This window comes from Kwoniella dejecticola, chromosome 1 (genome assembly GCF_000512565.2).
Source record: "Kwoniella dejecticola CBS 10117 chromosome 1, complete sequence".
Taxonomy (NCBI): Eukaryota; Fungi; Basidiomycota; class Tremellomycetes; order Tremellales; family Cryptococcaceae; genus Kwoniella; species Kwoniella dejecticola.
Window position 1 is genome coordinate 1,912,053 of NC_089301.1, and position 15,807 is coordinate 1,927,859.

Consider the following 15,807-nt stretch of genomic DNA (forward strand, 5'->3'; position numbering starts at 1 on the left):
TTCGAGTTGTATTACAGAAGTCCGAATGGAGAGTTTGACTTCGTTTCACCATCCACCGAGCATTCAGTAGGCAAAGCAAACGAAAAGTAACAGACTTTGCCACTCCTGCGATATGAGTCGATGCACCTTATATAGCCTGTCTTTGGCAACATCACGCGATATCGCCCAGTACCAGCCAGGACAGACACTACTGAGGTACTCACAAAGGCCGCCGGATGATGATGCGCTTTTGCGAACCTTTCCGTCCGCACTGAATCCTCTCAGCAATGCCTTCGAGCGACCTTGACATGCTTCTCCTGCGTTGCCATCTTCCTCTCACTCTTGCATAAGCAGGAAGGCCTCACGGGCTCGCACCTTTCACTTTGAGCTTGACTGCTGCATGAAGTGACGCCATGTGGCGTATAAGAGATAGTACCGCCCACTCGGTCATACGAGTCCAGAGCCGGTTTGGCTTTGGCGGACGGACGGACCAAAGAGATGAGGTCATCCCCTTTGTGCCTACACCTGCAGAGACATTCAGTACAGTGAGCGTACGTGCTTCTGACTGTAGTGCTCAGCCCTAAGTGCTGAACCTGAAGGACTAGGGCGATAATCATCCCAATATATCGAGCTAATCGATCTCAGCTCAAATCATTCCGACAATCACCTCGATGGGCACTCTACAGAGAAATGTAGGAAAAGCTCATGGCGCTACATGTTAAGGCGGAGATATTCCACTTGAAGGATCAGTCTTACGGAAACGAGGTACGATGCAAGGTAGAGCCATGGAGTTTGCCCCATCCCGCAATCAGCTCGCTCACTGAGGCGCACTCCGTTTTACCTGTGAGATGAAAGGAAACGATGACGATGCGGGCCTCAGTGAATTCTTGTGGACTCACAAAAGTCAAAGCTTCGCATATCGAAGACCTTGCGTCTCTGCGTGCCGGATATCGGGTCGCCGCTCGACTATCGTACACGATGCATTACTGATCGTACTCTACTCGACACTCAAGCAGGAACCTCCTCAATTGTTAGAGCGAGACCCTCTGACCAGCAACTGAGGCATGTCCGCATCATCAGAGCAAGGCTTTGCCCCATCTAGAGGATACTTTACCATCGGCGAGATCCCAGAATTGGACCTCTGGAGCGCCGTCACTCGCCCCGTCTGCCTAGTGGAGGAGGATGACCGAGGAGTAGATGTGGGTCTGGAGATCTACTTTCAGCTCGCGAAGAACATAGAGCTGAGTCCGATTGTAGGAGGTCAACAGCGAGAGCAAGAACACGTTCCAGTGTACGCGGTCAAAGAGCCCACTTTCGACCTCTTGAGCCGAAATACTTATAGAAATTCGCTCTTTCTTCGGCAGGACAGCCTCAGTCAAGCCACTCAAATTTTCAATGAAGTGATAGAATTCGTGGCGGCGTTCCGAGAGGCGTCATCCACTGTACAAGATGTCCAGAGTAAGATAGCGGTGGTATCTACCTTTTTCAAGCCCAGTGACAACGTTGCAGACTCTATCTATGAGTGGTATAGATCCGTCTACGCAACAGGTCACGCCTAGGAGACTATCACACAAAGCCTGGACGATACATATGCAAGGATCACTAGCGACACTTCCACCTCCCAAGCCAATGAAGACGATGAAGACGGTGGACCAAAGTTTGAGTTTTACTGGAGCGATGATCGGGAGGAGTTTTTATACAAGGCTCCAAGGATGTCATCAGATCTCCGAAGATCCGTGAGACAGACCCCGACTCTTAGGAAGCTTCAGGACGAGCTTGATGAAGAATGGGGGAACGCCACGGTCAGTGCTGTGTATGCAGGAAGCGGACAACACGAGGGATCTGTCTTGGTATCGGTCATTTGGCGAGAGAACCGGGGATGACGATCAGTATTTTTCGCATTCTGTCTCGATAATTAGCGAGCGCACATGGTCAAGTATGCGGTGACGAGCTTGTTAGACCATTATACCGATCTGATCAGTGTTTGATGCATCTCATGTGCCTTTTATGTCTCCGAAGGAATTGTGAGCCTGGACATCGAGAGTCAGTCCAAGTGCCTCTTTGGTGAAAACGCCACCAAATGATCTACTTGCGTCATCTCGTACGAAATCTCTAAATTGTAAACAACCGCCAAACGCAAAGCTCAAAAGGTGAAACGTTTGCCTGAATTCAAACAAACTGACTCCTGCATACGGGACCACTTAGGCACGCTCCTTTGACTCCGACATCCCGTAGACAGTTGCATGCCAAGACAGACGGTCAGAGCGACCGACACGCCGCACCTTTGCCTGTCCGGGTAACCCAACCTACCTGAGTTATCACTCAAGTGTTCCACCTCTCGTATCACATTACCATCGTTCATTTGCAACACCAATAACAATCATCTCAACAGGCTGAAGATGGCCTCCACCTCGCAGACTGTGAATGTCACTTTCGACGACTTCGACCCCATCTTCTCGTGGGCAGATCTTACTCAATGGTCTACACCCGACCCGCAAGATCATCCAGAATGGGTCAATGCTAGCGAGAGTGAGACCGGATTACCATGGCATCAAGCTACTTTGCATTGGACGACCACGAAGGGAGCTGAGTTTTCGCTCAACTTTACGAGTGAGTCTCGGACGCGTGTCCACCAAAGCAGCTGTTGAAGGTCTGTTCGCTGACAAAGTACTTGCATAGCTTCCGAAATCTGGCTGTATGGTGCTTTGAATGTTTCCTCGCCTTCATACACAATCACGCTTGACGGTCAATCGACCACTCAGAACCCAGCATCAGTATCGTCTGGCAGAGCATTGCTATACTCGGCAACAGATCTATCCCAATCATCTCATCAGTTGACTGTACGGAATGAGGGTGAAGGCTTAGGCTTAGATTACGTCGTACTGGGTTACGACTTAGGTGAAAACCTTCAGAACCAGACTATAGATGATGCTTTAGATCAGATACATTACGATGGAGCATGGACAAGACAAGGTGGAAACTTCTTCAACGGGACAAATATCTATACCCAAGGTCCCGGCAATTCCTTCAACTTCTGTGAGTAACCATTCGCCCGATGATCCTCGATACTTCCTTCTTCGCTGGCACTCCGATCCTTGAACCATTCCTGAGGTCGATGCCTGTGTTATATCAGGCTGACATGTTATTTATTGTCTAGCATTTGCGGGAACGGGATTGTACATCTACGGTGACTCAGTACAAGATCACGGTGATTTCTCCGTCTATTTCAACGATTCTCAAACTCCTTACGGTACATGGAACGCTAGAACGCCCTGTGGTGGAGAAGTAGATTTCGGAAAGAAATGCGAGAAATTAGGATCATTGAAGGCTTTCATAGGCAATCTGCCAGCTGGGACACATCAGGTCAAATTGGTCAATGACGGTCCGGAAGGGGACAACGCTACGTTCTTCGGTGAGTCATCGATTTAGCAGCGATCTTTTTCCGCTCGAATGGCTCCGACGAGTTTTGTTCTCTCACACTAAGACCAATCTTTGCCGCAGACTTTGACTACGTCGAGTATACAACCCCATCGACCTATCCCTCATTCACGATAAACGCTACTTGCGCCAACGGCGTGTGCGCAGATGCTGCCTCGCCTTCCAGCAACAGTTCGTCCGGCACTTCCTCTTCCAATCCTTCTGGGTCCTCATCCTCCCCTTCCCCTTCCGGGTCTACCAGTGCATCAGCAGGCGGAAACTCAAGCGGAGCCTTAACAAACGCTACTACCGCAGATGCCTTGCTGTTCAGTGTGCTCGGTATATGGGCTCTTCGAAAGCTTGGACTAGCCAAATTGTAATATCAGAAACGCGATCCGAGATGCCCCGGCGTAAGAAACGGACAATACTCAACGATGCATTCGGATACTTTTCATTGAGCACTGGGACACATGCTCTCTAAAAGCTGTCCGTTGATGTACTGCGCCCCTTGTTCGCTAACTTGCCTCAACTGCATGTACAGGATACTTCATTCAAGGCCTGACGACCTTGACAGGTCGCGCAACCTATATCAACGCTTCGATCGACATGCGGAACGCTGGTGTCTTATCGGGCATACCATATTCCTGGTCATACTAACGCCATTATATGAACGATTGACACTACTCGACAATTGGAAGAAGTATATCAATGCGTCGCCTCGTCCAGCACGTGAATGACATCAGTGAAGTGCGCGCTAATCGTCTCTCGGAGGGTTGAGTACTCCTCATCGTCAATTCCGGAAGCAGTCCTCAATACTTTCACGTCATTCTCTGGCTCAAAGCGAAACTTGGCAAGTGTCCTACCGAGAGTGGCAGGATCACTAGTGAAATCAAGATCGCGAGGCTGCAGACCATAATGAGCTATTTTCTTGTTGAAATGCGTCGTCAAATTTTCAGCAGATTGTCTGCCACTACCGCCTACTTGAGGCTGAGAGCTGTCATTATTAACGAGATCTGATGAGTACGTCAATCGTCTGCCGCGTTGTGCCTGCTTCTGCCATCGAAGGAAAGCTTGACTGTATTGGTATCGTTGAGACCTGTATTGCGCTTGTAGATCTTCCAAAGATGTGGCGGACTCGTGATCTAGATGATGCTGCCCATTCCGATGATGATCTCCTAGGGATACGTGGTTTCTCGGAATGACTGCTGCTGCATAACGCCTTTCATCGTTCGGAGCGATTTCTCGTAAGGAGACTTGGCTTGATCGGACAGCTTCCCAATGATCTCCAAGGGTGCATTCACTTGGATCGCGTCCTAGTTCCTGTTTACCCACAGACATCGTTGTATAAGCATTAACACGAGGAGTCCTCTCAGTCGTAAAACGGAGTACAGTCACAAATGTCGGGGTCGAGACTCACCGTATGATCGCAGATACTGTAGAATCGTGTATCCCCTTGATCATCACTCAAAGGGAAATGCAAAGGCGAGGTGGCTAACAGATCGCCTTCACTCAGATAATCAAGGCTCGGCCGGACGACAGTACATGAGAGACCTGCTTCCGTGGTGAATCTAACGATCTGGCTATTAGTTTCGAGCACCGTAGGAGGTGATGGTGCCGGCGGGGGCGGTCTATGGATCGGTGGAGGGGTAGGAGGATAATCTCGCCGGTCAAATACTTCTGCCTCCATATTGTAAACGACGGGCGTACTGTATATGAGGGTTGAACATGGCTGAAACGAGCTTGTCGGTGCTCTTATGCGATCATACAGTATCAGGTCAGTGGAGCAAGCAGGGCGGACAGTATGTTATCGATCAATAGGATCAAAGCACGGTTCGAAGACGATGATCTCAGAAGCCTGTCTAAGGAAGTTGATCTTATATCATCCTGTGTAGTCAGCGGAGCCACTCCGGCGATGTCGCACGAAGACATCGCCTTCCGATTGCAGAGTTCTTGAAAACCTTTATTGTCAGATATCATCGCTTGATTTGCACGTCTTAGCAACGCCTTCTCGGCTAAGGAAGTCAGCGAGCACGTCCAAGCTTACAAAGGATTGTCGAAGGACGGCATCTACAAATCAGGCTGAGTCCGCTGCAATCGGACAATTGAGCCACCTCGCTTCGTTTCATGAGAGGTGCGACTGTGCCTATGCTATGCATACCATTATGCTGTTCGTCCACTAAGACTTAGTCTTCCAGGTCAAGGACCATGTCACTATTGTCTGACCCAGCTCCGGCCGACCTTGATCTGGTGCGCGCTCTTGCCGGAGACACCGTTCCATTCCTTACCGGACTTCGACTTCGACTTCTACTCCTACTTTCGCTTCTTCCTCTAGGAGGTGGGCTGGCGCTTCTCGGTTTGTCCAGACTATCGCTCCTTCCTCTCCGAAATTTAGCTCTTTCCCTATCGCTAACCGCTTGAGCCTGGGATCTGTCGTGTTGCCATCTATCCATATCCCTGTCCAGTCTATCCCGCTGAGTGACTTCACGACGGTCACCTCGGTCTCGATCTCGATCGTAGTCTCGGCTCCTCTCCCTTGAGTCACCGATGCGGTCACTCAGATGGGGCGGTGGTCCTCTCGGAGCTCGAGGCCGAGTATCAGGGGCTCGGCTATTGAAATTCGTAGGCATCGATCGATGGGTGGTCTCCGGATCAAGGTATCTCATCGCTCCTCGCCCTATCACCCCGATGAAATACTTATGTCAGCGTGCACTGCAGCATACCTGTGGGGCTCAAGGAGAAGACTCATGACTCACCTTTGTACACTACTCCACCATCATCCTTTATCTTCTGTCTTTCCTGCTCGATCTGCTTCTTCATAGCTTCCAATCTTTCCAATCGTTGTTTCTCCAGAAGCTCTTTCTCCTCCCTTTCCAATCTAGCATCCAGCTCTTCCTCTGTCTCTTCTCTGGGCTTTCTGGTCTTCTTCCTGTCCTTCTCCTTCCTTTCTCGGTCTCTGCGATCTTTCTTCTTCTTACTTCGGCGTCTGTCCCTGTCTCTTCCTTCCGAGTCATCCGAGTCGTCCTCGTCCGAATCGTCTCGGCGGGACTTAGATCTGGATTTACTCTTCCGTCTTCTATCTGGAGACGCCGATCTAGATCGAGAAGAGGATACGGATGGCGATCTGGCCTGTTGGGGAGGTGGGCGCCTCAATTCCAGTTCACCACAATGACTTATCACAACCGGTGTCAATGGTCTATCCCTGTCGTCTGTAGATAATTTGCCGATTGCTTCGATGTGTTCCAAGCCAAATACGACTTTCCCAAAGACACTGTTTCATCGCAGAGTATGTCAGCAGAATGAGCATGGCAGAACAGGACGAAAAAGGACGATAGGATAGAGCGAGACATGGTTTCGTGGATTTGCGGGGCAGTACTTACACATGCCTGCCAGTGAGATGTGGGGACGGGGCGAGAGTAATAAAGAATTGGCTTCCGTTGGTATTTGGTCCCCTGTTGGCCATCACTAAGAGACTATACGACCAGGCTCAAGCATGAGCATCGTTTCCCGAGCTCTACTGCGTGAGAAAGAAGCCCCGAAAACGTGTAGAGATTTGGAGTGTCACCCTCTGGTAGTGGGTCCAGACTTACCCCTTTTTGTCAACTTCCGTTCCTTCACCTTCTAGCCGTTCATCTTCAAATGGTCCACCGTATATACTCTCTCCACCGCTCCCGTTACGCTTCGTGAAGTCTCCACCTTGGATCATGAATCCGTCTATGACCCTGTGCACCGGGCATCCCTTGTAATGTAAGGGAACATTCGATATTTTGGATATCCCTTTTTCACCCGTACAAAGCGCTCGGAAGCTGCATACATAATATGTCAGCTAGTCCTCAACTCCTTCATCGGCATTGTGGTAGAGTCAGAGTGCATAGAATGACTGTCACACTCACTTGTCCGCAGTCATAGGTACACTGCCATAAAGAGTTTGCAACGACACGTTGACATGTCAATCAATAATCTCGTCACTCTACCACGCTCAAATAAGACCAGCAATGACTTACACGTCATTGAACAGCTCAAACTGACGGAATAGGCAGGTCTGTCAGCTTCAGAATATATTGAGTTGAAGAGGACGCAACTCCCTTGCCCAGGTTGAGCTTGATGATCAGAAAGATGGTGTGAAAGCGTTACTCACGACAACCCTTCCTAGAGGTTTATCTCCGACTGAGAAATCGAAGAATGTTCTGGGATTCGGCATTCTCGGGGTTCTTGTCCTCACTGCACCCGACTTGGCGAATCAACAGATGGTGAGAGTCTTGTCCTTTGTTTCTTTAAATCAAATATGAAGAACATCGACAGGCAAACTCGGTTGATGAAGTCAAGCTCAAGCGTCCCAAAGTGCAAGACCAATAATCACCACGTGGCAAATTGCGCCAAATAATAGTTCATTCGTTCATTCGGCTAGATACATCTACAAAAGCCTACAACCCCTGTATGACCCCGCTCTCGCCTTCATCGCCTTCCCCTTCGACGATCTCGCCCTCTCTTAGCAGATTCCACCCTCGTCTCGCCAGTCCAGGTATATCATGTCCACCTGTAGTCACCCATTCCCAACCTTCCTCCTCGTGTATCTGTACGTCACCGCCTGTTACATCCAGGTCTCTCGCAGCAGCTGTGAAGAATTCGGACACCGGTTTCAACACCCATCGAGTTTTTGATTTTGTAGGAGACCACAGGGGGAATGGTCCGTCAAACCATCCTAAATGACCGCCCGACCCTGTTATAGCTGTTATCACATGCGTAGATGATTTTAGCTCTTCTAGTGGTAGTGCGGCTGCATAAAGTTCCGGTATTAGCTCGTTTGCGCTGCAGTTCCTGGTAGAGGAGAACATTGACTCACTACAGTCTACGACAGGATCATCAAAGGCATTGATCGCTAACAGGGGTCTGTGTTGGAAATGCCAGGTCAGCCGTGAAATGTACGCCGGCATCGAACGGAAAGATGCTTGAGCACTCACACCTTGACACCACCAATCAATCTTTTCGGACTTGCCCATTGATAGTATGCCTCGGCATTCGCGAAAGGCCAAGCACCAATGTTGACCGGACCGCCAATCTTGCAGACCATCAAATCGTCCACTTTCCGCAGTCGAGTATTCGAACCCATATTCTTCCGTTGTAGCTTCAAGTCCGGCATGAACTCCTTGACTGGGCTATTTTCTGCGTCGAATAACGGTGGATTGGCATCATAAGCCTTGAAGAAGAGCTTGAGAACGTTCCGACCCAGTGCAGAGGAATACACGCGGGAAGTGAACCAATCGTGATCTAATTTATGGGACATCAAGCTCAGATCCCACGGGCAGCCCAAGATGATACCGGAAGACAGCAGCGATGCTTCTCCGGCTTCACCTAAGTATCGTGAAAGGACGGAAGCACCGAGCGAGAAGCCAATGCCGTGTAGTGGAGATGACGGATACCGATGGCGGAGGAAGTGTAAGGCGGAGGCCAAGTCCATAGTCGTTCCTGCTGAGTACATCTGAGGTGAAGTAACGGGTACCCCGGCACCTTATGACAGTTCACGGTATTAGCTGGTATACTTGAAGGATTAAGGCGAATCCCAGGCAAGACTTACATCCCCGAAACTGTTCTATCAGATCAGCTCGGCGCTCGGCAGAGGAAAGTAAATTCACGTACATTGACAACCGCAGCTCTCGCTCCCATGCCTCCCTGAGCTTTTGGTTTGATGACCCACGACAAGACATTCCTGACATACGACTCGTGACTACCTCCTGTCAGACCATGACAGACGACGACAGTAGGTGTATCGGGTTCGAACGTATCGTGATCTTCCGGGGTGATATCGATACCGCTGTCACAACGACAAATCATCAGTCGATAATCAAACCACCGAGTATGTCTATACGTGTACGCACATCGTACCACCATCAGGTAGTCTCAGATAAGACCTACAGGTCCGTCAGCCATACTCCGAGTAGAATTGCATGGACGGTAGTAGACTCACCGTATATAGTGGACCTTGTCTACTTTCGTAAAATCGCCTAAAACCGTGAAGAAGGTTTGAAGATGACCACTGAGTACGAGTCAGCCTGCAGGCTGCCGGCAGCAGCGTAGAAATGTCGCTGATGTTCCTTTCACTCACTTGGGTGCCCACCAAGCGGGTTTGAAGACACCTTCTATACTACGCACATTGTCCTTCACCCATTTATCCACTCGGATTTCTTCCCCTTTGGCATCCTTTGTTCCGTTGCTTGACCCTCTTCTGCGCAGAGCTATAGACGCAGGCTTGGATGGTATTATTTGTACTATATGTCTCGCATAATTTGCAATGCCCAATAAGCCAGTCAAAGCGAAGAAGAGCTGAGATGGAAACGTCAAGAATTCTTGAAGCTTGAACAGCAGGATGTTAGGAGCGCTTCGCTTGGTAAATGGCTTGTAGGGATTTTCACCGTCCACTGAGTTTGGATGATGTGTGATGTCGTCTATCTCGGTCTCCGGGTCGGTATATGACGTCTCTAGCCTCCTTGACACCATCGAAGGACCTTGTCTTCAGGGTAGTTGCTGAGCTGTCGGTTCCGAGGAGGTCGTCAAGGGTGAGTTCGGGTATGACGGTCGTATGCAGAGGGGTATCGGGATGTCTGTGCGAGTAGGTGTCGATATACGATGAATTGATGTAAACATAGAGAATGCAGAAGAAGGATCCGAAAGTTGAATCAGCCAACGTCATCCTCGTGGTTTAATCTCCGGCGATTCAGGAATAATTATATCATCATTTTCGGCCAGTTTCAGAATCCGTTTCAAAGTGAAAACCAAATACGCACGAGCCCATGCTGTCAACACGCTTTTGCCTTTCTACATCCAAAGGAGGTCAACGCGCAACACAACCGTAACCTTGACGACTGTCTTCTTGCCCTCGGTCGAACTCTCCCGAATCCCTTGTCTGCCCGATACTGCAACCGCCTGCTTTCGACGCGTAGAGGGTTCTTGCTGCGGCTTGGAATTCAACCTGCTGCTCAGTGACCCTTCTGGGCCTTCGACGGTGTCGCTGACAGCGCTACACAGGCTGTCCTCTTGCATCAAGCTTTTCTCTTTGAAGATGACATACCCTCCTTTGGTTTTAAGCTTACCTTACTACTCTGTGCAGCATGACAACCAACACGCCTCATCTGATCGATCACGGATCACCTTGACCGTCACTTGTTTATGACCCCCGTTCCTCGATGTCTGATCAAGCAGAAAAAACGCCTATCCTTTAATTAGGCGGCCCGCCGATCCGAATCAAGCATCAACTCACCAATGATGAAAAACACGATCAGAGACAAAACTGTAATTGAACAAAGTGGGGGATAGTACACAAGAATCACTTCGGACACTCGGTTTTCATCCTTGCAGTGAGCCCTTCCTTCGATATATGCCGAAGTACACACTGTCTCTCGTTTCAAGATCAATGAAGGGTCGGATACATGAACGCGCATGTCTGTGCTGTTTGTCTCCTATCATTTGTTTCATGTCCAAATACTTGGACGTCCACACCCGTTACCGCTCTTTTGGTGCAGCAAACAGAGAACTCTGGCTGAGAAGCCGGTTTGATGTATTTGACCACCCTTTTCCCTGAGATACTCACTGTCTCGAACCTGTAACAGAGTCTGAACATACTTCCCATTGTTTGTGCAGCGCAGTATTGCTTGAATTTACCTGACCACTTACTCACGAGTTGTCCCGGATGACAAAATGGGAAAATCAAGTTCACTGACGATCTGATCTTTTCCTTCTTTCGCGTCAACACCATTTGCACTTGGACTACACCCTCACCAAAAGAGATCTTGACGATTTCTATCACACTCCTTTGACAGTTTACAGCTTACGCAGCTCTAACGCATTCAGACCCCCTTTCCTCCTCGTTCTAGACGAACTCTGAGTATTTCGGCAAAAGGATATAAACCTTAAATGGGCAGTGTGTCAGCCACAGAAGGAGGCAGAAAGACAGAACGATCATCGGTATAAATACGAAGACTTAGCAAATATTGATTTCTGGACCCGGTCGATGACTGTGGAGCTCGACGATGCCAGCAGATGTGTAGGGCGTAGCACTCGCGATTGAACCTGAACGTCATCAAAATCAAGTCAAGTCGAGTCGACGGTGGAAAAAGGCATACACGGAAAAAGAGGGTGTCGATCATCCTGGATGTACCATATGGACCAAACTGCATACTCCTGATAAACCCCTGGACAAGCTGTTGATGCGATCAGAAGAAGTGCGTATTCAGCAGTGGCGATCTGTAAATCAAGAAAGAGTGAGCGCCGCCATTCTTCTCCCATGCGCTCTCCTTCTACCTATAAAAGGCAAAGGTGTATGCCTTTTCCATCTCTCCCTTTATCCTCTTTCACGTCAAATTCTACTTCCTTTCTTCGTGCAACACCACCTCACTGAGACTCCCCCTACTTCTGAATCCTTGGCGAAACCGAAAGACTTCTTTCTCACGACATCAACAATCCGCCATAGGAAAGGACGTATTCCCTTTGTATCTCCTCTCGCATTCCTCTTATACTTATCCCTTGACGTCTCACATCCAAGCATATCGACTCCCCCTAATCATTTGATCGAATTTCATATCCCAATAAACGGACTCCAGCGTCTGGCGTCCGACATAGGAGGTGACAGCTCATTGTATGGCTCCAAAGATCCAAGACTGAACAATAAATACATCCGAACAGGACGATTTCGAAAACAAAAGATCTGTCGACTTTCGGTATCCTCCAGCCTTGCCTCCGATCTAGCGTAAGCCTACCTCATCATGCGAGACCTCACCTATTGAGCTTATCGTGGCTACTCTGTCTAGCATCTGGACCCTTTCCAACTTTTCCCACCGATATCTGTGCGACATCCCTTTCAGACTCACCTCCGTATCAACTGATACACATCGACATAGACACAACTCGCCTTCCTTTATCCTGTAAAAGTACCGTCTGCGGATGCAGGCTACTTCTGAGGTAACAACATTATCATTTATCATACGGTGTATTAAGGCGAGATTGCGGTTCATTCGATCTCATTCTCAATTCCCTGGAGGAACGGTCATCCAATTATAGAAACGGATAGAGGTAACCCTGTCATTCTCCTACTTTACGGACACTCTTGGCTGCTATTTGCACTGTCATCAGTGAGTGCACGATGCTGTCAGCAACTTCCATGGATGCTTACTTTTGCAGGATTCTCGGTATAGTATCGATACCACACTCATTACACAACCACTTTCATTTTCCTTTCTGAGGCTGTACCATGTCGCCGACCGCCTCGCCATTCAGATTCCCGAACACGATGGATCGCGAGGACGATCATCAGATGATTGATCCATCTTCACTTCTTCTTCCTAAGTCGACACCTATCTCCTCAGAAGCTTCCGAATATGGTCAGCAGAGTATCACGCCTCAGCCAACACATGTCGACAACAATGCCTCCGCTTCTACATTCTGGCCGGATGCAGCGGCCGACATAGGCGGCTCCTCATTGCCTTCAGGCTTACCCATGACTCCGGCTTGGTCTTTTGATCATCTGAGCAATGCCACCCATGCAACCCCACCTGACGCTCAATCCGAGATAAGCTCTCGATCGACACACACTACACCTGCTAGTGCTTCGGCAAAGTTCATTTATCCCAACTCCACACCTTCTCGACCTACAGCAATTTCCAATAACATGATCTTCAGAGATGCGAACGCTCCGATTCAGACACCTTCGACCGCTGCAGGAACCCCATGGCCCTCAACAGCTTCGACTTCCACTATGGATCATACTTTCATGCCCCCACCACCACCCAACTCCGCATCGCAATCGATGTCCACATCTCACAACCATGCTGGTATGCAAGGGAGTCACAATCACCACATATCCCTCTCAGGCGCTTTGACAGGCTTGTCACCTATGTTGGCTGGCTTCACTACCTCCAGTCCCACTTTTGACCAGACAATTCAGTCGCCGACTCCGGGGACAGGATCAGGATCCTCTGTCACGTCGCCCGTCAATGCCCAGCTAAGCCGACCAGGCGGCCCCATTAGGACTTTCTCAGCGAGTGCGGCTATACCTCAAACAACTAGAAAACGGTCGAACACGCTGATGACCCTCGCATCGTCCACTCCATCTGCTTCCTTTGGGCCAAGCTCTTACCCATATCCTTCGCCTAGATTTCCAAATTCGCTGATGAATCATCATGTCCACCCGGGCCCCCTGCCTCAAGGTGCAGCTGCAAATAGGCTCAATCGACAACCTTCAGTGCCGCTCATGACTGCTGAACCGAAACGCCTTTTTCACCCTAGCCCCGCGACTGCGATTTCACCCGCCATAGGAGCTGACATGTCCCAGATGACGATGGATGATGGGTATGGTAGAGTGAATACAGGCATGATGGGATTAGGCATGCCGATGGGATATAATAGTATGCCAATAGGAATGATGGGCATGGGTTTGAGGGCTACCCCACCGATGGAGGCGAAACCACCGAGATTCAAGCCTACAAAAGAACAGCTGGAAATTTTGATCAAATCGTATGATGAGAACAAGTGAGTCTTCTATAATCGCCGTATAAAACGCATTATGACTGACATAACTACACTAGGAACCCGGATGGCCCAGCTCGGGAAGCTTTGGCTAAACGGCTAGGACCGGCTGTCAGACCAAAAACACTTCAGATCTGGTTCCAAAACAGGTGAGATGATATGTCCCGTCAGCTCTGAACGGTTCAGCTGACAAGATTTCACAGACGCTCAAAGTCTCGAGCCAAAGAACGAGACGCAAATCTGCCTAAGCCTCTGCACACTCGCGGAGATAGCTCTTCGCTCGGTCATCGATCCTCCGCGTCTACCAGCGCATCGAAAGGTGGCGGAAACAAAGGAGTCGATATGGACGCTCTGAAGGGTCTCATACATGATGATGATGGTCAGCATCCGCTGCCTTTGGTGAGGTCATGCTACAGGAAAGCTGACATACTTATTGAGATGTAGCCAACTTGACAATTCTACCCATCACCGTGCTTTCGATCGCCAATTGGACGAGATTTCTGATGCCGGGGACGGGTATCGCTCATCCCGACTTAGCAGCCACTATACGCTTCCCTCCTTCAGATCAGCCCTCATTGTACCTAAACGTCGTCCACCAAACCGATACATTCAGGATCGAGATCCCGATAAGTCCTAGCGCCATGTCAAATTTACAGTCTGTGCAGAACCCTTCGTTGAACACGGAAGCTGTGGCTATCAGCTTTGAGCTCTCGATGAGCACGGCCAAGTATGCTGCTTGGACCGAAGGCGAAAAAGCTGGACAAGGCCTGTGGAGCGAGGTAGGTGATTTTACGGGCGGAGAAACTCATGGAGGTGGAAAATGCGAATTGACTGGGGACAAAGAGGTAAATAAGTTTGTAGCTCGTTTGGGACCTGCAGGGCGGAAGGCTGAATTGGGTGATCATCAGATTCTCCTTACTGCTTTCTCCCGAGTCCAGCAATACCTCGCGTCCCAGACGTACCCATCCACTACCTCGAACATGAATGCAGCACTTCCAGCCTCATCAGGAGGCTCCTGGCGGTTCCCCTCGATGTCTTCGTCCACTTCTTTCCCATCCACTACTGGAGGGGTTCAGACTCCGCCATTTGAGTTGCCCATGTTAACAAACCTGCAGACGACTCAACATCAAAGACAACGATCGTTCTCGCAGCCTGATCTGAAGTCCTCTTCTTCGGGCGGGAGTGGTGATTCCGCTTCTTTGAGCGAATTCGATCTCACAAGTAAAGCCATGAAATTTTCTCAGACTGACGCATCTGGTCAAGTTCCACTACCATCCACTGCAACGGCTACGACAAGTAGTACAACAGGCCTTGAAACCCAGAACGACGTCAGCGGATATGGATGGAACACAGTGCATTCGCCTGATCATTTCACCAACACAACTATGCACCCCCAGATACCGACACCGTCAACTGGGCAAAATCCGCCTTTAGGAAATTGGGGCTTCCCTGTCACTGCCAATACCTCGACAGAGGCTAAGGCTACCCTTCATACGCCAATCTCGTCGACAATGAACCCTGCTTCGTTAGAAGGAGAAGGGATGGGCATGACCTCGTCATTCAACCAATTCCAAACGCTGAATTCTGGCTTGAACAGTATCACCAGCAACAGCAATAACGCTCAACCGGGTTTCAGTGCGATAGAGCGATATCCGGGCACTCAAAGTGAATGTTCGAGTGAGATGGATCTGGGTACTCCGCCTTTTGAGTTTGAAGACAAGTCTAGTAATGGCACGACTGCAACTGCAACTGCGAAGATGAGCGAAGAGACGGCGGATAACTTGATTTTTGGAGTAGAACAAGGTCCCCAGGCTGGTCTGTGACTGGCTGCTGTGCACATGTACGCGTGCTGAACATTATTGGGGCAGTATGGGGCCAGCAAAGTCGATCAGAATGCGT

At 49.6% G+C, this 15,807-nt stretch overlaps 6 protein-coding genes across 6 annotated transcripts; 3 read left to right on the forward strand and 3 right to left on the reverse strand.

Annotated features, from left to right (window-relative positions):
- Positions 1–1,043: 1,043 nt before the first annotated feature.
- Positions 1,044–1,538, forward strand: I303_100717 (uncharacterized protein; the record flags this gene model as incomplete). Its single annotated transcript, XM_018404090.1, has 1 exon — positions 1,044–1,538. The coding sequence occupies one exon, from the start codon at positions 1,044–1,046 to the stop codon at positions 1,536–1,538; it is 495 nt and encodes a 164-aa protein (XP_018266744.1).
- Positions 1,539–2,378: 840 nt separating this feature from the next.
- Positions 2,379–3,776, forward strand: I303_100718 (uncharacterized protein; the record flags this gene model as incomplete). Its single annotated transcript, XM_018404091.1, has 4 exons — positions 2,379–2,589; positions 2,659–3,015; positions 3,137–3,391; positions 3,481–3,776. The coding sequence occupies 4 exons, from the start codon at positions 2,379–2,381 to the stop codon at positions 3,774–3,776; spliced, it is 1,119 nt and encodes a 372-aa protein (XP_018266745.1).
- A 325-nt stretch (positions 3,777–4,101) lies between these two features.
- Positions 4,102–5,083, reverse strand: I303_100719 (uncharacterized protein; the record flags this gene model as incomplete). The annotated part of the gene is made up of 2 exons (XM_018404092.1): positions 4,102–4,716; positions 4,814–5,083. The coding sequence occupies 2 exons, from the start codon at positions 5,081–5,083 to the stop codon at positions 4,102–4,104; spliced, it is 885 nt and encodes a 294-aa protein (XP_018266746.1).
- Positions 5,084–5,579: 496 nt separating this feature from the next.
- I303_100720 (uncharacterized protein) lies at positions 5,580–7,594 on the reverse strand (the record flags this gene model as incomplete). The annotated part of the gene is made up of 7 exons (XM_018404093.1): positions 5,580–6,070; positions 6,150–6,664; positions 6,774–6,866; positions 6,984–7,199; positions 7,287–7,307; positions 7,398–7,417; positions 7,532–7,594. 7 exons carry the CDS (start codon positions 7,592–7,594, stop codon positions 5,580–5,582), a joined length of 1,419 nt encoding a protein of 472 aa, XP_018266747.1.
- Positions 7,595–7,817: 223 nt separating this feature from the next.
- Positions 7,818–9,888, reverse strand: I303_100721 (uncharacterized protein; the record flags this gene model as incomplete). Its single annotated transcript, XM_018404094.1, has 8 exons — positions 7,818–8,170; positions 8,237–8,283; positions 8,355–8,901; positions 8,969–8,978; positions 9,031–9,205; positions 9,270–9,302; positions 9,359–9,427; positions 9,497–9,888. The coding sequence occupies 8 exons, from the start codon at positions 9,886–9,888 to the stop codon at positions 7,818–7,820; spliced, it is 1,626 nt and encodes a 541-aa protein (XP_018266748.1).
- A 2,746-nt stretch (positions 9,889–12,634) lies between these two features.
- On the forward strand, positions 12,635–15,731 carry I303_100722 (uncharacterized protein; the record flags this gene model as incomplete). Its single annotated transcript, XM_065968182.1, has 5 exons — positions 12,635–13,911; positions 13,968–14,057; positions 14,112–14,287; positions 14,353–14,753; positions 14,817–15,731. The coding sequence occupies 5 exons, from the start codon at positions 12,635–12,637 to the stop codon at positions 15,729–15,731; spliced, it is 2,859 nt and encodes a 952-aa protein (XP_065824254.1).
- Between the last annotated feature and the right edge of the window lie 76 nt (positions 15,732–15,807).